General features: G+C 42.6%; 1 protein-coding gene across 1 annotated transcript in view; it reads right to left on the reverse strand.

Moving 5' to 3' along the window:
- The window catches only part of IL12RB1 (interleukin 12 receptor subunit beta 1), a 448,922-nt gene that overhangs the window by 152,137 nt on the left and 275,756 nt on the right, over nucleotides 1–21,029 (reverse strand). Inside the window, exons 9-10 of the mRNA XM_069649246.1 lie at nucleotides 19,493–19,575; nucleotides 12,651–12,858 (exon numbers count right to left, since the gene is read on the reverse strand). Coding sequence (XP_069505347.1) covers nucleotides 12,651–12,858; nucleotides 19,493–19,575 — 291 coding nt within the window. The remainder of the gene's footprint in view (nucleotides 1–12,650; nucleotides 12,859–19,492; nucleotides 19,576–21,029) is intronic.

The raw sequence follows: 21,029 nt of genomic DNA on the forward strand, positions 1-21,029 counted from the left end.
CTAATGGCTATCAGATCTACCCCTTCATCTGCAACCAAAATGTCACCATTTGAGTTGATGACTGGACGCAAGATGGTGCTTCCGCAGCATTTGCTCTATAGGACCCAAGAGCAGACACTGATAAATGCCTCCACAACTCATGAGTATGTGGAGAATTTAAGGAAACACCTTCAACATGCTTTTGCTTATGCTCAGCGGAATCTAGAAAGATCAGCTGATAGCATGAAGACCCATTATGACCTGAAAACTTCCAGGAAGGAATATCAGGTGGGAGACCGGGTCTATCTATACAACTTCCAAAGGAACCAGGCCAAACAGCGGAAATTTTTGCCTACGTGGAAGGGACCCTTTGAGATCATCGACAAGATCTCCCCAGTGGCCTACAAAATCCACATCCCCAAAGGTCCTTTGGCAGCGGGGGAAGACAAGTGGGTCCACATAAACCAGTTGAAATGTTGCCATCCCAGGCACGCTCTGCAACAACTGGAGGAATCCTCTGTAATCCTAGCGGGTACTGTCTCAGACTAATTCAGTTCCAACCATAAAACATACCACATCTAGTCTCTAAAATATTGTGATTTGCATGAAACTGTCTCTTAGTTATACTGTTTTTTTTTTTTTCAAAAAAGAATGTAATGTTTCGTTATGATGAAATGCATATGCTGCCCCACTATCTCAACAGTGGTGGAAAGACGTCTATGAGTAGGTATTGCCGCTCTTCCTTTGTCGTCCTAGGAGAAAGAAAACCTGGAGACGGGACAAGGAGGACGATCCGGAGACCGGGAGCAGAGACGCAACGGGCCCGGGGTACCGCCCAATTTTCCCATCAGGACCGGCGAGGAGAACCGATCGATCCGACCGGATGGAGAAAAAGATGCTGAACTGTGCCATCTATTGGAAGAAGATGAGGAAACATCCCAGGTCTTGCGAGTCCCATTCGTGAAACAGAATGGCCATCGCAAGAAGGGGGCTTGTGGGATGTATTTATCCACGCATCCAAGCCCTACCTCAAAACTGTGCAGTACTGACATGGAAAACATCATGATGGCCAGAGCTTCCCAGAAAATGCACAGGGAAATGCATGAAGAATAGGCTGCCACTCATTTTTGCCGATGTTATGGGCACAGAAGGACACTGCCTAAAACCACCAGTGGACTACTCACACAGTAGTCTGAAACCATTGGGAATGGCAATGCTGATTGCCAAAAGCAAACCCATAACTGTTGGGAATTCATTTTCTTAAATCCCAAAAAGGGGTGCAGTACCAGTACTCACCACTATCCAAAAGCCGGCGTTTTAAAACCACCAGATTTTGTAGAAAACTGAATAAATGAACCCAAAGCAAGCCAAAGAAAGACTTACTGAGAGGTGGATCCAATGTAAAGTTATATTCTGAAGTGACTTGAAGGTTTATAACAAGACTGGCTGAGCTGTGGATTTCAGCAGTTTAAGTAAATTTGGACTGAAAGACACTAAAAAATCTAAATGTTTAAAAGAAATGAGTGACCTACTTTGAGTGTCACATAGGTTGCAATTGTTTAAATGTCATAGTTTTAAACTTAGAATCAGCATTCTAGCTGCATATGTAAAAATGTTTAGTTTTATTTGAATGCAGAAAACTGGGGAACAGAAGTGACATTTTATCTGAACCCTGGCTTAAGGAACTGAATTCTGCCTGGCAACTACCCCCATCAGGAGTGAAACTTGAGTCACAGCTGTGTTCCCAGGCCGATCTGCCTTTTGCTGGCCACACTAAGGATATGCCATCTCTCTGATAATTGAATTAAGGGGAGCCCCACAGAATACAGGAGCTCTGAACAAAGCCCTGTCCTGACCCAGGCAGATGGTTTATTGTAGACGTCGTAAATGTAGCTTCCTCTTGGCAGAAGCTGGGAGGGGCAGGGTCTCTGAGCTTGGCAGAAACTGGAAAGACTGGTTTCTGTACCATGTGACATGAAAAGACACACCTCTATAGCCAGAATATGGTTTTAGAAAAAGATGAATAACTCATAGAGCGGACTTGTGAAAATTATTTAAATGACACCATAATTCTTGTGATTTTTCTGCCCACATTTTAAGAGGTTTTTAGAACCGGTGGCATGTTCAGGGGGGTTTTAGCGGAAAAGAGGATATTACTCAAAATGTGTGCATGTGAAAAATCTGACACTTCATCAACTAATGTCCATACTCCTTGCGCACATGTGTGTAAAATTGGGGTAATGTCCGGTATTGCAAACCAGTTAAAAAGTGCAAAATATTGCCATTTCTGAATGCAAGCCCCCAGGAAGAGCAGAGTTTGAACAGGGTATACCTCCTGTGATATGTGATGGGTGCATGTAATTTCAAACCACTGTGTAGCTATGAAATATGTATTTGGTTCAAATCTAGATTTGTGTGCAAGTTGACAGGAGGAGTGGACTTTCTGCAGGCTGTAAAATGACATCACTCTGACACAGCCTAGCTCCCCCAATCAGGGGAGAAATGAAAGCTTGGCCAATGATAAGTGGAGAGGGGCTGGCTAGTGATGCTGCTCACACACACCCATTTTAAAAACACATAAAAGCAGAGAGACAGGACAGATAGGGACCTTCAAATCCATTTGCAGCTGGAAGCTCTGCCGGGAAAATCCATACTTTACCTCCATCAATCTCCAGAGAAAGCTGTGCAGAAAGATCCAGACTTTAAATCCCTCAATCTCCAGAATCCAGAGAGAGAGCAGACCCAGACCAGACCAGCAGAGTAGAGCTGACCTGTTAGCAGAACCAGAGAGAGCTGACCCAGATCACTGTGAAGTGCAGAGACCAGAGTGCAGTCTAAAACCTGACCAGATCCGTGGCGTGGCCCATTTCACTCAAGAATATAGTGTGAGTACCTAGAAAACTGTGCAGAACCAATCTCTTAGTTAAAATAATATAATTCAATTCTATTTTAATCTAAGTAGAACTGTCTCCTAACTGTCAACTGTCATTTGTAAAGCTGTCACTTGTCATTTTCTAGTTGCAAGCTGCACTTGTTTTTTTTAACTTTAAAATTTCAAATCTGAAAAACGACCTTTATTTAATCGCTCATATCTCCGCGACCGTTTGTGCTAGAGACTTGCAGTAACTTTCATCTGGAAGCTGAGATCCCAGGCTTTCCTAGGACCCCAAAATGATAGTGATATTCCTTGTAGTTCCTCTGTAATCGCGCCAGACGCATTCGCGAATTTTGCCTCGATTTGAAAATTTCTCCACTTGCAAAAAGATAGCTGCTTTTGCTTTCCTCTGAAAAAAATCGTTTGCCTCATAAAAACTATCCCTGAATCATTGCAAGAGTGAGCCTGGACTAATATTAACTAGATACCACTCACCCTGAACCTCTAGAGGGAATTAAAAGCATTTTAACATATTTTCACTCCATTGCCAGCACATATCAAAGCATTTTGCCTGTTTTCAACTTCTGTAGTCTAAGTTGCTGGGTGAACTGAATTACATTTGAATTGCATTTCTGAGAATTGTGTGCCTTCCTTCCATTTCCTTGCATTGCATAAAAGGGGGGGTGAATTGTACAAGAAAGTGATTACATTGTCTTTTGTTGAAATCCTATCAAGTTATTTTCTTTACTGCATTTCATTCCACATTGCATCCATTTGAAACCATAAAAGTATTGTTGCTATCTTATCCATTTCATGTCAACTCCTTAGTGATTATCAAGAAGTGTGCTAGTGCCAGATTCTCCATTGTTAATCTTTATCATATCAGATTAAGTGTGCTATTCAATTATTAATTTATTCTAAAGTGTGATATATATACCTATTGTTTAAACTATCAATTAAACCTTTTAACTTGCAAAACAGAACTACTTCTTGGCTCAGTGGGGTCAGGAGGATTCCAAGAGAGGGGTGTTATATAGGGGTAGTCATCCAGAACGCATGAACTGGACATAAAGATATATCAATAAGGGTTTTCATTCAGTATTATAGACTAGGCGTTGACTTAGCTGTAGTGTTGAATTGAATCCTCTTACACGCCTGAGAGGAGTGATTTCAGGTTGCTGCAGTCTCTGAAGTGGCTGTAGTTCCTGGTCATTGTTTCTCGGTATCGTTAGCCTCTCGCACCTGAGTAGAGTTATTGAACAGTAACTACAGCCACTTCAGAGGCTGGAGCTACCTGCTGTGTTTCTAGGTATCCCAAACCTCTTGTGCCTGGGCGGAGTGATTGCAGGTAGTGCCAGCCTCTGAAATGGCTGTAATTTATGATCCATGTTTCTCGGTGCCCCAAGCCTCTTGCTCCTGAGGGGATTGATTGCATGTAGCACCATCTTCTGAGGTGGCTGTAGTTCCTAGTAAGTGTTACTCGGTATACCAAGCGTCTTGCCCGTGAGGGGAGGGATTGCAAGTAGCTCCAGCCACTGATGTGGCTGTAGCTCCTGGTCAGTGTTTCTTGGTACCCCAAGCCTCTTGCACCTAAGGGGAGTGATTGCAGGTAGCTCCAGCCTCTGAAATGGCTTTTGTTCTTGGTAATTGTTTCTAGTTATCTCAAACCTCTTGCGGCTCAGGAGAGTCATATCAGGGAGCTAGCTCTTCTTGCAGGTATGGTCCAAACTTACTCATGGAGCTATGTGGTGAAACCATGGGGAGGCTCCTGTGTATATATTTCATTTTCTTTTGGGAGTATTTTTACTCTCTATATTTATGGCGTATTGTCCACTTTTTATGGAGGAAAAGTGGCTGATACGCCCCTTGTGAGTAGGGTCGGCCGTCCCACAAAGTGGTATCATAGCAAGGAACCCTAGATCCCACCCTCACAGTGACAGCATAACACATGTTCACACTGGCCAATAGAGGCACCACCGTAAGCACCCCTACAAGCAGGCATCACAGAAACCCTCCACACAGTGCCCCTAAGTACATGCCAAACCCCTCATGCATGCACTTCCCTAATAATGCAATCCTGTAACACATTGATAAGCTGATCCAGAAATCCCATGATGCATGCATACCTTGCTCATACATTCCAGAAAGCCAATCACCATCCCTTTGTTAACACTAACAGAGACACCAATTAATAAAAATACCAGTACCCATATTCCACACTGGCGAGGGGAAACCCAGCCACTCAATACAAATATCTGCTTTACACCCATTTGACCAAATTGTATTGACCCAAATGTATGAATTGAGGGATGCAACACCAACTAAAAGGATTCAGAGTTGCATAGAAAACGGAGTGTTGTTTGTGGTGGCATCATGGGAAAATGTAGCATTTTACATGTTGTACTGCACAACCCGAGGACCACGTGGTTTCTTTAAAATAAATTGCAGTCATTTGGGAGTTAAATCCCTCCTCCTCCTCTTCCACCTCCTCTTGCAAGCCTGTTCACTTGTTTTCTTCAATGTCCAGGCTCTCAGGAAACCAGAACCAACAGTAATGTAAGTGTCAAAGAAAATACAGAAGTCTTCCTTTGCTTGTTTTGGAGATATGGTGACTCTGTTAAATATTATGTATAATTTGCCTTTAAATACCCACCCATCATTTTCTCTGCTCAGGGCTAGGCTCAAAAGTATTCACATCATTCACTGTACTCGATTCTCCTTTCAACTGGCATCTAATACCTAAATAGCTCTTTAGCAATTGTTCATTTAAAGCAAACACGCGGTAGGTCTAATCGTGTTTGCATTATTTCACACCATAAGATTCTATATGCTGCTCCTAATAGTACAATGCTATTCTATTTGTTTTCACAATATTCCACTTCAACAGATTTTATATGCTGCTCCTAATATGCATCATATAGCATATAGCATATAGAATCTGTTGAAGTGGAATATTGTGAAAACGTGTAGAATTACCGAATGAAATTAGTTTCATGTGTCAGGCTCATAGTGGACTGAGAGTCTGTTGTCAATGGTCCATGATGTAATACCACATCAACTTAATATTTATTAGCTACATAGTCTAAGATCCTCATTACGAGGTTGGAGGTAAGAGGTTACCGGCAACGGTAAGGATTCCGGTGCCGGTAACCCCTTACCTCCATATTCCGAGGTCCCTTAGCAGCTCTCAGTCCACTTAGATGAACATCCTTAGCGGAACAAAGAAAGGTATTACTTCTAGTGCAACTCACTTTGAATACTGATTTTGTAAGGGCACTGAAGGTAATGCAAGTGCTCTACAGTAAAAACGGTGCTCCTTTCCATATGTGCAGTGCAATTCATATATAATGCGAAAAAAAACTTAAACACAATTTTGCAGATCGAAAGTATTTCTGAAAGTATTTGGGTGTAATCACTGCCTTTGCCTCCATTAAAGTCCTCCCTCCTTGGTGTCCTTCCTCGCTATTCCTGAGCACTCAGTGTGGTGTATTCCCTATACGGAAGTACCGAACAGCATATTCAGTACACAGCAGAATACCGAATAGCTTCTCAAGTTTAAGGCCAAATCAGAAAAGTTGGTTTATTGAATAAATGATGTTTCGGCCTTGAACAAAAAGTTTTTAAAAATGAATAAAAACACTTCCAAATATATGTCCTCAGGGTTCTTTTATTTCTCTTCATTTTCATTAACATATTATCCTTTATAAAAGAAACAATCCAGACAAGAATAGGTTAACATAAGTCAAAGAGACCATATGTCCAAGAGGATGCTTGGAATGCAAAGCCAGTGCTACTCTTCACTGGCAGGATTCGCCACTGCAAAGAACCAGATTGCAAAGAACAAAACAGACACTGCGATTTGCTGTTGCATTTGCAAATCGCACAGATTGCAACGTCTCGTGAGTTGCAAGTAGATTAGTAGGTTAGCGAGTTTCCCTCCTTCGTTGCAGCTCACATGGAACTCTATCAGTGGCTTCAGGCAACTCATGCTGTCTCACATAAATGAATGGGAACTGTGTGCTCAGAGAAAAGGTAACCAACGGCAACATAGCAATGGTCCATATAGCCCTGATTCTCATGTGAATTGAGCAGCATAGGCCCTCAAATGTGTACTCAATGATCCCCCAATGCTGCTGTCCTCAACTGAAGTCGTCTTCACAATGTTGCACTTTTCATGCATTGTGACCCATGTCCTTCTAAAGGAGGGGGTGGACATACAAGTGGTATTGGGAAAGCAAATGCAGGGTTGGAAGCCTGCTATGCGCTGCTTGTTTCGCACCTATGTTCACTCTTGTGCGCAGTCATCAATATTGCTTTGGCGCTCTTCAGTGCACAATACCCATTTGCCAGGCACAAGGTTAAAACATCCTGAAAAAGGTAAAGGATTTACCCAATTGCAGCAGTGCTATAACGCTACTCTGTGCACCTGGCCCCAGATGTTGGAGAATATAAAAGCACAAACAGGGCAGTCTAAACTCTCCATCACTATACCCTGGACACACTGCCCTAGAAGGAGAAATATACTTCTGAACAGGAAGGTTCTTTGAAAAGACTGTTAGGTTTGGAGTATAATTAATCATATGCTGCAAAGCCTGGCCTCCGACTGAATCTGCCAAACCCTGAAAGAAGTCATGTGCCTGTGAGGAATGCTCAAAATTAGACCTTGTAGCCACATTCCCTTACACCTCCTCCTTCCCACCATACTAAAGGGTTCAAGGCCCGATTGGTTTCTCTTTGCATCTGATTTTTTTATCCTTTAACAGACAGCACCATGCGAGACAGGGTTATCTCTCTATGACCACGCAGAAGAGGGTAATGGTGCACCCAGGATCACACAATTCGCCAGAAAAATACTCAATGATGGGGACATCAGGTGCACATCAAAACCCAGCTTTATTCAAACAATGAATCATAGCCGGAACAGCATACAAGCATTCAATTCTCATAGCTCTCAACATTTTCAATGATTGCAAGCAAGCTTTGTAAGAAAACAATGTCAGCAATTACGTTGCATTACACTATCAATTTACAAAACCTACAGGGAGGTTGGATTGGTAAGTGACTCCAACTACATATTTGGTGTATAGGGGTTAGTTAGTTTTTGGTTGATACCTGATGGCTCCGCCTGGACCCCTTCCACTACTGATACTATTTCCAATACATCATTATAGGGACAGCTAATTCGCCAACCTTATCTATCGTAGGCGGTGTGGCAAGGGGAATTCTCATTGGTTGTCATCTAGCTTGACACCTTGACAAAGTGTCAAGACATGAGCGAGACATTAGTGGGGGAAGAGAATTCTGTGGTATACCGAGAGTGGTAGCACTCTCTGTTTAAAGGTGTACCCATGCTCGTCTCTATTTTTCCTTGTTTTCAACATTCATTTGAAACACCCCTTATTCCCAAATTGAAGGAGTCCATAAACAATTACAACATCCTGATGCTTGAAAATGTCTTACCGGCAGAAGACAACCAGACATCCTGCTGTATTGTCCTACTTGTCTTCATATCACAGAATGGTTTTACACAAGCATCTTCTGTGCAAGTGTGCATGCATTACACTGTTTCAGGCTTATGTGATACACAGATTTATTGTGGAGAAGACACAGAATGAGGGGCTTTGGAATTCTAAGGGCCCTATCCCAGTGAGCTGTGACTTGTCAGGTAAAGCGGCCATTAGCACTCTCCATTTCACACTTGTGTCTGCCCCAGCCATTAAAAAAAGATAAGACAACAAAAAACATACTTGGGGAATAACCTGGGGCCTGTGAAGCCCGCTATGGCTTTTACCATCACAGTACTTCAAATTCCTTGGTTAGTGCAAACCTGCAGTACGCCAAAAAAACATCTCTTTTGTTAGGTTTTCAAGGAGGCATACCTCCATGTTTAGACTTCAAAAAAGCAACCTTTTCCTTGTTTTGGGGATGATGATCTTTACCACAGAGCCAAATAAGTGCCACCACTAGGGGTCTACCATACCTCCAATTAAAGAATATTCCTAATCATCCTGAGGCGACGAGGCCTTCCCTATGTGCCATCTGGTGTCTGCGTGCCTGCTGAGGGAGTTCTGCAAGTGTGTTATCTATAGTTGGCTCATAAGAAATAGCTAGTGTTTTCCACATCTGGATCACGTCTTAGGGTACCGTGTTTGAAAGTGGATTTCACTCTATTTATTGGGGTTTAGCTAATTCTAACATGCATGTTGTTTTTCTTTGCGGCCACTTGGGGTACTATTGTGTTACTTTCTATAAAGTCTTTTGGCTTATGATTACATGCACATGGACATGAATTTTGGTTTGTGCTTTTATTAAGTTTCTAGAATGCATGTAATTTTGTAAATTCAGCATCTGGAGTTCAGAGGCCTTGCTAATTCTGATACCTGCTGAAGGCTCTCCGTTAGGAAAATGGCTGCACTCCTGTCGTCCTGTTTCCATGTTGGTGACCTATAGCTGCATCCATTCATCTAGTATGTCTGGCATAAAATGTTCCTGCCCGTGTATTCAGCGTCATATCTACCTATAATCCAACTGCCCTTTCGGTGTAGTGAATCCCTTTCTTGGTACATAGGAGTCATCTGCCCCTTTCTACTTATGTTGCACTATTCATACCGCACACTATTTGTGTACTCTACAAACTACTCTTAGTCATTACTTGTGTTGTTATGATGTGATATGATAGGTTATTCATAACGCGCTTAATACCCAGAGGTTTCTAAGCGCGATCCCGGCGATCGAACCTGTGTTACTCTTTGTCGTCTTGCTTCCAAGGCGAGTTTGTTGCCCTTGAGCTATCCTCCCGACAGTTCAATCTATCTATGTTCACTTTGGTTAAGTGTACCATTTCATGGAACTTAGTTTAACTCATTTTGTCAACCATGCTTAGACTGATAGAGGGATATAGCTGTCTCAGTTTGTAACTTTTCTCGCCTTCGCAGTACTGAGATTGGGTCGGGCAGAAGGTATTAATGATGTATTCCTCTGCGTCATCACAAGAGTGTCCTGCCCTCTCATGCCGCTCCAATCGAGGGAGAGTGACATGTATTGTAGTGAGATTTCCCAATAGGCAAGCTCTCCTAAGAAGTCATCATAAATGGAAAATTATTGGCCACATCGTGCACCGCCAGACATGTAACTGACTATCCCAGGGCCTTTAAACCTAGAAAAGGCACCTACACGTTGGGAAGCCTTCCATTTTTCAAACATCCAAATGTTCTGCTCTCCTCTTCTCCTAATAGCTTGACCAATAAACTATAGCTGTATGAGCATGTGCCATACAAACAGAGTCATCACACCTATCACCCCATGCCCTGCTTAGGCAGACTATCAACATGAGAACGGGCGAGTTTTCCCATTAAGAAGTTCCCCTAAGGTGTCTCTTAAGCAGTGCATGCAATTTTGTCTCGCATGTAATGGACTTCACCCCAGCCCTATGTGGCTCCACTACCTATTGTGAATTCTTCAAGGTTTCCCATATTTTGTAGCCACAAACCCTTCTCCCCCAACACTAATCCTCACTACTCCTTTTCTCCAACACACAAACACATGCACTTACGTCTGATAGTTAATAAAGAGTTCTGTCAGCCAAATCAATCATTCCCTTCATTTTTTAAATATGCACTCTATCTCTGCCTCTCTGAATTCTTTTTTGCCTTGAAATACAAAGGGCCTCATTACGAGTCTGGCGGTAGCCGTGCTGGTAAAACTGGCAGGCAGCTGCAGGACTTGTGCATTTTTCCGGTGCCTGGCTCCACGGAAACACCAGGGTATTATGACCCCAGTGTTCCAGGCGCCGCAAAAATGTAACTCCCCATTCCCATTTGAGTCCCGTAGGACTCAATGGGGATGAGGGAAGCACCGGCACCGTTAATAACGGTGCATCCCGGAATGTCTGCGGGCAGATGCTGTCCCACCCACCAGGTCAGGCCTGGCGCATGGGACGGCACCCGCCCGCAGACTCGGAGTGTGCCAGTCTGGTAACAATGGTGCCGGTACCCTTACCGGCACCGTTGTTACTAGACCGGCACGCTCGTAATGAGGCGCAAAGTCTTTGGCTAGAACTGAATTGCATTTTGGCCAAAACAAAATAGGCTTTTCCACCATAAATAGGCCAAACACCTACTTAATGCCAAGGTTTGGTAACGATGTTCTCTCTTTTTACATTCTCTTTCTCACCCTCCCTCTCTATTCTTGGTCTCACGACTTTTCCTTATCCATGTATGCCTGCTTCTCTACCTTTTGCAGAGTCGCATAGCGGAGATAAGCAATGGGAATCACCATTTTAGCAATGACAGCTGCCACTGCTATAACTGCCAGTGCATGTCGGCAAACTAAATTCAAAACTGAGCAAACAATGTAATGTACAAATGGTATTGAAGGGTTTAAATACCATCAAGGAAGCCAAGCAGGTTATTTTCTAGCAATGTGGTAGTTTAGGTGGGCACTGGAAACGTGAATATAACAACACATGCAAATAAGAAATCAAGCGACATTTTCTCAACATACACGTCCACATTCTGGACGTCTCTCATAGGACTACTGATTCAGCTTACATGAAGTTTATATCCTCTGCATCCAATGTGTGTATTCTCTCCTCGTTCAGTATAGTGTGTTAAAAATAGGGCGACCAGCTCTTCAACAAAAAAAAGGGACAGTCCATCAACATAAAAGTAGAACTAAAGTTTCAACGGCCATAAACACAAAAGAAGGACTAAACACACACACCAAACGTTAATGAAATTGCAGTCCTACTTCTATGTCTATCGCTAGCGCCCGCACAAAGTAGGAATGTGTATTGGAGACACAGAACTCTGACTGGAGGAGAGAGGCCATGGAGGAAAAGGGATGGTGTGGCAGGTGAAAAGCGAGGAGAGAGAGCAATGGCCGGCCCGATGTCAGGATTTATTAATCAGGTCCAGACAAAAACCAGAATGGCAGCCACCTGTCCCTCAAATCCCAGGACGAGCTTTTTAAAATTCAAAACGTCTCAGGACACCGGCACAGAGTGGCAAATGCTGGGGCAGTCCCGGCAAAACCAGGACGTCTGGTCACCCTAATTGAAATGCACATGTAAACTGCACATATCTGTCTGCAAGCCATCGTCATTCAGCATGTAAAGTGTGCCGCTACCCTTCGAGGTAAGTTACACAATAAATAAAGACCCTCAATAAAAATACAAAAACAAGATTTAACTGCATACTTACTGGCGGTGGAAGGAAAAGGGGCAAAGAGTGATGGAAATAGACCTGAAGACTTATTTTCAGTCAAATTACATGTTCTGAATGCACAGGTAATATCAAGATGTTTGCAGGAAATGCTGTGATTAAAATTGACTATGACAGTAAATGTAATTCACCAAGCTTACGAAGTTTGCCTATATCTGTGTCTGCTCTCACCACAGATAATCTACTGGCCTGAAATATGCTATGTCTGCTGTAGTCTGTGCGTGATCGCCAAACATAAAACAACCATGTCCCATGTTATAGGAATTTGCACCAGTGCATTACCATTTTGCATGCTATATGTCCCGGGACATAAACTGCCATACTGTAAAAAATGTATTGAAATAATACTTACTTGCATGAGTGACATTTTCCCACCAGACCTAACAATGTGCAGAAGTGTACTTCTACATGTACCCAGTTTCGGAAATAGCATGGAAAGGCTGTTGCGGGCAGTAGTATATTTGACTACATTGAAAAAAATGAGTACAAATATTTGATAGTGAAGCATAACTTTTGAAACCACACTCGTCACTTCTTTAGACCTCTGGCTTGGACATTGGCAAGACTAGGCCTACCTATCTGATGGTTGGGTTCAACGATGTAGGACTGAACAGGACCAGAGCCAGCCGCGTTGGAAGCATATATGGATATGTTGTAGTCTCCCTCTGAGATGTTCATGCTCAGGCGTGTTCCTCTGATCTGCTGAGGGACTTCCTTACAGGGGCAGGGGACCATTTGGGCCAAGATGGTGTACATTACATTGCTTTCTTCTCTTTGAGGTTCCTGCAAGAGAAGTGAGTTGTTTTCACTTATGTTTACTTGTTTCTTAGTGGGAGCTTTGAAACACAATATAGTTGATATATAAATGCCTTACAAATGCACAACAAAATAAAATAAATACAATAGTACTTATTGTTTCATGTTAGGAACACAGAAGTGTTATCTAACAATTACACCTCATTCTCAAGGTGCCAGACTGTTCATATTTGCCTTTTTGTATCCCTAGCCTTTGTTATCAAAATGTCATTGGCATTTCTCCACTGTCTAGTCTTGACTGGACCAATCTTAGCGCTCGGGGTTAGCAGTGCCAAAATTGATATTCTAGAGCTTGCCGGCTCTAACATTTTAATGTGTGATCTTATGGGCACTATGCCATCAAATCATCTAAGACGCCTTAAGCACACTCTCAAGCCTCTCAAGCATCCAACTCTACTAATTTTATGTTTTCCACTTCTGCTTGGAATCCCAATTCAATTATCAAAATCATGAAGAAATCCCCTTCTTCTTGCAATTTAAAACTATAGTGCACCATAATGTTTGACATGTACCCATGATATTAAAAACCCCACCACTGCAACACCCTCCCTTCTTCTCATAGCAACTATTTCTATTGCATCTATTTCCTTCTCTCTGTAATCTTATCGTCCCTCTCTTGCCCCACTTATATTTCCATCTGCAGACAAAGGTCTGGATACCCCTTGTGGCACAATACGCCACCCTATAGAGGATCATAAGTGATCTGAAACTATTATGCTAGTTATTTGCTGTTGTATAAAATAATAGAATCTATAGAATATAAAAGAATAGTAACATTATATATATATATATATATATATATATATATATATATATATATATATATATATATATATATATATATAATCTTTCTATAGCTCTAACCAGATATTCAGAGAAATGTAGATGACCACCAAATTCGGGATTCATTTTTACATGAAATCAGGTGTACATTGTTGTGTGAACAACGAATACTCAGGAAAGAGGCAAGCAATATAGATTTAAGCAATGAATATCAGAAGACAAAGTGAAGCAGTTGTTTCACTACCATCTGCCTCTACTGGAGGGTCAAATAATAAAGTATTATGGGCCACAGATAACACGGGTATTGCAAGATGTAGTTAAGAAGGGGTAGCAGCGTGTCTGGATTGAGGGTGGAGTACAATTAAGAGACTGGTACTTGAACATTTCTGTGTCTCAGCCCATCATGAGCATCATCCAATTAGCCATGAACTTTGCATGAGGATTACAAGTGAGAGTTGTTGGGTTTTCGATTGTTTTCCTAGTGATGGTCAAGTAATGATCATGATTCTGCATTAAGAACATGCTTGTAGGCATAATATTCTCCCCCCCCACCGCAAACCCTCAACCAGTGCCCTGCATTATTAAATCATCTTGGATAAGATTGCTTGTGGATGGCAGAGCCAATATCGGCTCAACACCACCTTTGGCCATTTATCCTCATTCTCCTTGATCTTTGTGCCACTTTTGACATAGTTTGCTGCCTTTCAGACTCTCTCATATCCTGGCTTTGATGGCATCGTCCTTACTTGGATGGCCTCCATCTTGGTTGAGTTCTCCTTTTCCATTACCAGGAGCACAAAGACATTCTCAGCCGGCCCCTCGTAGGCAGTGATCTCTCCTTGTTCCTCTCCTCTTCTCACTCGACAACTCCTCTCTCAGAAAATCCACACATTCCTTGGGCTTCTCAAATCATCTGTTGCTGATGAACCCAAATCTTCTTCTTCCTCTGATTCAGCCCTGAACTTTCTTCTCACATCACTATCTGCCTATCCTGTTCCCACACTTCATGGCGCTGCACTACCTGTTGCTTAATACCTCTACAGAGGGAGTGGCCATTATCCTGGTCCCAACGCTGTTGCCTGTTATCTTATCCCCCTATATCATTTCCTCCTGTATGTCTTTCACATGGACAAAGCCCTGCAGTTAAGATTTTCTTTTTTTAGAGCAACCTTGAACTTCAGCACTTCATCAGCTCCACCCTAGAGGTGACAGATTTAACCTCATGAAAATCACTAAAATCTGTCCCCATTTCACTTGTCAGCCTACTAAAATGCTCATCGGCACAGATGTCCTCAGTAACCTGCATTATGTCTCCGGCCACCTACTGGGATTCCTCTTTAGTCATTTCCTCCTCTTAACAAGGTGTTCAACTTTGATACTTATATAACCTCCCTTGATCCTCACTCACCCCAAGCACCTTTTTCATGTGGGGTGGCTAACACATGCAAAATCACAACCTATTCAAATGCATGTGTCTTGTGTTTAGATCCATCCGTGGGATGCCCACCCCCTATCTGCCAGCATCTATCTACCACTTCACACAGTACACTCTCAAGCTGCACTGAACCTAAGCATCCGTGTCAACCCTGTGCTGCCTCCAGCTTTTGCTTGCCCACCCTTCTGGCTCCCCATCACTAAAATGCTGTACCCAGAATGTATTTAAGAACTTTCCATTAGTGAGTGGCTTCAAGATGAGCTTCTATAAGCACCTTCTGCCCCAGGATGGAGCCTCTCAGTCTTGTAGAGCTATAACCCTTGTCCCATGCCCCCCAATGGCCCCCAACCACAGTCACCACTGCATTGCTTTTCTAAAGTTTTTCTTGTGCTGGTCCCATTTACAGTTGTTGTTCCCTCACCAAAAAGAGACCAGTTTAATGTGCTCAGTCATATCAATATCATTGGGGCTCATTACGGGGTATGTAATGGGGTCACTGAAGCACTGGCGCTGTTCCTAATGGTGCCAGTGCTTCAGTGACAACCATGCCGGTAGAGACTTGAAAACCTTGTATGTCAGGCTTGCTGCGGGATGGCCCATACCGGCATTGTTGTAGTATGGCGGTCTGGAAAGGGTGCCGGTAACGTTGTTACTGGCACACTTATTTCTGGACTCCCCATACTTATAATGAGGGCCCATGACTTCCTGCCATCATTATGGTTTATGTGCAGAATTCCTTGGTGAAATACTTTACATTTCCAATAGATAAACACAAATAAATGAGAAGGTAGCAAAGATGGGCAAAGACCGGGGAAACTAAAGTATCAACATTTACAATGAAGTGAGTAGGGATGTTGTCGAAAGCTACTGTACTTATAGAGAATGTATAAATTGGGGTGGGTTTGAGCTCTTTCTGAAAGATGGTGAAGAAAGGAGCCCAGCAGGGATCCTTCGGCAGTGTACTCCAAAATGTAAGTGCACTGCCAAAAAGTAATGGTTGAGTATCGTCTGATTTTTAAAACTCTGGATTTCTATGCATAGCCGCTCGTTGCTATGGAATGGAGGAGAGACACCTGCTAGGCTTCATGGCGAGTTCAAGTGAACAATTTTCTAAATGAAGCAAGACTCAATCTACTCTAATTGCGAGCAAATGAAGCGAGATTTGTACATGTGTTATGTTGCCATAATGGCCTGCAGTTGAGCCCAGTCGAGTAGCAGCTTCCTGTCTCGCGTTCATCGAGGACCTGCAGGTATTCAGATGGTTATGTAGACATCACCAAAGGCCATTGAACTGTGCATAGGTCTGAACTGAAATCTTTTATGTGACTGGATGTTAGTGGGAGATGGTTGCTGTAATGCACGAAGAACCACGAGCTGTAAGGTCCATCTCAGGGACTTTGTTTAGTTGGGGGCTGCCAGTCAAAAGGATACAACATTCTTTACTGGGAATTAGGATCAATTCATCTCCATTAACCTGGAAATAGAAGTACTACAGCAAAGTAATACATCGTTTATTTTTAAGGAAATGTATCTGAAGGATCGGGATTGCGACCACAGAAGGGGACATCCTCCCAGTTTGCATGCTTACTCTAATGGAAGTCGTTTAGGTTATTTTATTTGGTTTGCCAGTAGATCTTGCATTATTTGGGCCTCGACAAACAGGGTGGCATTAGTTATTGGTATTGAATGTCAAATACTGTACTGCGCGTGTGCTGTCCTGTTTGATATTTCTACTTGTTGCGGTCTGGGGCTTTTAGAAACCTCACTCCAAGCATGACCTGCTTTCTCTCCCCTAAAAGCACAGGAGTTGGTATACACAAGCTCTCTTCTAGTCTAATGGCAGAGACAGGAATGGGAAGGGACTATTCTAAACTGAAGAAGAAAGGGGGACTGATGATGTGGAGGAGGATGGCAAGGATTACATTAGACAACTCGCTGTTCTCTTTCTTTTTCCTTGCTATCTCTCTACCTCACACTGTCTATCTTTATTTCATTGTGTCTCTGTTTCTGTTTGCTGGAGCCACATAGTCAGGTGTGCTCTACCCGTTCATTCATTCTGTTATGCTCTCACTGTCTCTGTCAGTGGAGTCTGTTTCGCAACATTTCTTTGTGACAGTGGTCCTCCCAATTGCTACCTCTTCCTCTGTTAGTGAGGTCTTTCACACTCTGCTCTCTCTCTATCTTTCTCTCAATGCAGTATTGAGCGTGCATGATCTCTTTGGCAGTATGGCTTGGTGCCCTCCATCCTTATTCTCCTCCCTCTCTCGGTGTCTCACAACCTCCAACTATCTGTGAAGGGTCAGGAATGAAACTCGGACACAGGTGATTCATAACTTTGGCCATTGAATTTTATTAAACAAATAATGGGCGTGGAAAATTCCTCTCTGTGCCTGCTCTAATAGGTCTTTTCCCTACCTAAAACAAAAAAAAATGGATCGATCCTTTGTCGAGAAGTCCAAGAAAATCTGTCCTGTGTCCAAAGTACTATTCTGATGCTCACATTCTAAAAATTAACTATAGGTGGAAAGGAAAATGTCTTTGGCCTTGGAAGGTGGTGTACAAAGTTCAAAAGCAGGAAAATACTTACACTCCAACACTAAAGTTCCAGGAGGATAAAGTTCACCAATTACAGAGGGTGGTTCCCTTCCCCTGGATTTCTCTTCACTCAGCTTTATGCTGATTCCTTAAGTTCCTTTAAATCAAATAGATTGAATATACAAAGATGTTTGGCCGACAGTCTGATTCTTGATTGACTATCTGGTGTACTATCCTGCCAGGCTTCTTCTTACTCTTGATATGTTTCATTCACACTCTTTGGTTACTTTCTGATGTATCCTTATCAGAATTTTCTCTTGAAGTGTATTTTATAAATTGTCCATTTTATGTTTACCCGGTATACTCTCCTGCTGGGAATCTCCCATATGCAAACACTTCTTTTCATCATCCACAAACGCTTATGACTTGCAATACCTGATATACTCTCCTGCTAGGGTTTTTCTCATATGTATACTTCCGCACCTTGGGTCTGCCTGGTATACTCTCCTGCCAGGGCTTTTTTTAAATGCAAACACTTGTTCTCTTACAAAATACTTCACTTGAAAGGCCTGGTATACTCTCCTGCCAGGGCTTTTGTATATGCGTATTGCACACACTTGAAAACTCCACAGTTTCTTATGTTTACTCAGCTCTGTTTCTTTAAGAAATATGGCAATTTACATTTCTTTTCATTTGCTTTGGGTCCAGTTGCCAAAATGTCCCAGTGTTCCCTCCTCCCTTGGGTGGACTCACTGGGTTTCTGTGACAGGAATGGCTTCTCATGCGGTGAACCGGCAGCGGCTCATTGGTGTCCTGCTTCCTTCCTTTGGACTCGCTGCCTCTGCTTTGTAGTTCCTGTCCTTCTCGCTGCTCGTGCTTGCCTATTCTGCATTCCCCTGCGCTCCAACAATGCAGAGGCTGCTCTTCAGTAGAGCTGCATGCCAGGAGGTTGTCCTTCCTCCTTTGGTGTTCCTGCGACATACCGACCTCTGCAGTCTGCCCCCTTCAGTTTCTCCAATGAGCAGGTTGACTCCATGGACATTGCATTCGCCCAGCAGTTTCCTGGTCAGCACCGAGAGGGCTCGACCTCCCCAGCCAGCTCCTTCATGTCAGCTGGCTTTGCTGTGCAAATGTCCCACCGCCCAATATGCATCCGCAACAACTAGAGCATGTCTTATGTTCTGGGCTTTCACTGATCTTCATAACTCGGTTCAGCTTCCTCATGGCAGTACTTCTATCCTTAGAAGAAGGGAAGTCAGTTTGTGATTGCTTGCAGGCAGAGTCTGGGAAAGTGTTCTCAGTAGTTTTAAATGGCAAGTTTGAAAATTTGTATGCAGGGTTTGAAGAAGTATTTTCACTAGTTTTGAAGGGGGAATGAGGAGAGCTATAACAGTATGCCATTAAGCCATGGGGAATGGAAAGGGTATTCTCAAAAGGAAAAGGGGGATACTATGTCTTATCCGATGATGTCATGACATTTCCCTGTGGGTTACCTCCCCAATGTGGTCTTCCCCCATATAGCCGCCTGCAGGTCAGGACCAGGAAGCGGCTGCTGAGCCCTGGCCACATGGGGCAACCTGCCACCGTTAAAGGAGTAATAAATCCAGAAGATTCATCACATATCTCTCCATCTCTGTGTGAGTGTCATAGGATGATATGATGCTAACAGAAAGTCAGAGAGCAAAGGTAATGTATTAGCAACTAACAGAAAGAAGACCCTGCAGCTAAACCCAATATAACACAGCCTCATGTAATCCACCAACTTGCTTAAAGGCTGCAGACTTTGGCTTCTCCACTACCCCCAATCCACAACTATGCCATACTCCACGTAACTAAACAGACTCTTACCTTCCACTGAAGATCCAGTTTTCTGTGTCCACTCCTGCCCGGATTCCCTACGGTGATGTTTAGCTCTGGGCTTCTAACAATTTCTAGGATAGAATTAAAGAAATCATGATTGAACATTTCTGGTAGAATCAGCTTGTGCGCTACACACCTGCAAAGATGAAAGACATTGGCATTGGTTCACTGTGGCTGTGACTTGGCCTCTAGCGTACCCAGAATGAATCTGTGTAGGGACCTGTAGTTATTTGTTAAACCTATCCATCGGTTTATTGATCCCTCTTTCATTTCAAACAGAATATGACTCTTCCATTCTGACTAGACCTACACAGACTATCTGGAAGTCATACAAAATAGGGCTATGAATTTAATTTGTTGGTTGATTTATTTTTCTTTACCCACAGGTTTCGTTAAGGCCACCTGGTTGCAAAAAGCCATCATTTAGGAGACCAGATGCCATGTTTATTTTACTCATCTTGCAATCACCTGAAGTTTCAGTGAGAATAGGAGACAGAGAAATAAATGTGCATAAATCTGTAAGCACATTGATACACCCCCTGTGCGGAAAGGCATTGAGACCACTGCATGCCAATCAATATTTATTTGTATTGTTTTAGAATGTACTGCTGGCAACTGTTTTAAATCATTGGTCCAACTGCTGTCTTTTTCGTTTGCATTGCAAAAGCGGAGTAAACGATAATTACATTAATAATCAATAAGGTATTGATGATCAATCTTTGTGACCATAAGATTGCAGCATAATGATAGGTTTCATAAATACTGACAAATAATACTGATTGGGTCGACTGTTCTAATTCTTTTTTTAAAACATGTTTTATTTAATGTTTGAGTACTATAACATTAATGCATCCGTTGCAAAACATATACACATAGCATGAAGAGAAAGGAAAGCAGAGCAAATAAAAAAATGGAAAGGTCTGGTAATGTCATCCACATAGATCATAAAAACACCCCAAATCTTTTCATATTGGTATCATTTATTATTCCTTTGAAAGGAGATTTTTTTCTCTTGCAGATATTGTGATCAAGCTATTAACTAATCTTCATGAGATAGCTTAGCTATTTTTTTAGTGCTCTATATACTCATCTTTTCTTGGAAATGTTCAGTCCCAGAAGCTGTGGTCTCCGATCGAATACACAGGAAATAGGGGTATTGGAGAGGAAAAGCCCAAGAATATTTCCAATCTTTTTGACACTTCATTCCAAAGGGGTTTCCCCCTCATTACAAAACCCAAACGTTTGGATAGTCGCACCACCAATAGAATTGCATGAACAGCAATTGTCTGCTGGCAACAACCTACAAGACCACATTTTCCATGGAGACCATCAAAGTAAGTTAGTTACTCTGTGCTAATTTACTTTGACAAAATCATTTAATTTGGAAAGCCATTATTTAAAGGATTACAGAGTATGTGGGGTCGAGTGGGTGGGGGTTAGGGTGGTAGTGAGTGGGAGTGGTGTAGTGGGGGACTCCCCAATGAAAAAGGAAAAAACAAAATAGATGTAATTTTGTCAAAGTAAA

This window comes from Ambystoma mexicanum, chromosome 1p, assembly GCF_040938575.1.
Source record: "Ambystoma mexicanum isolate Mex_15411 chromosome 1p, UKY_AmexF1_1, whole genome shotgun sequence".
Taxonomy (NCBI): domain Eukaryota; kingdom Metazoa; phylum Chordata; class Amphibia; order Caudata; family Ambystomatidae; genus Ambystoma; species Ambystoma mexicanum.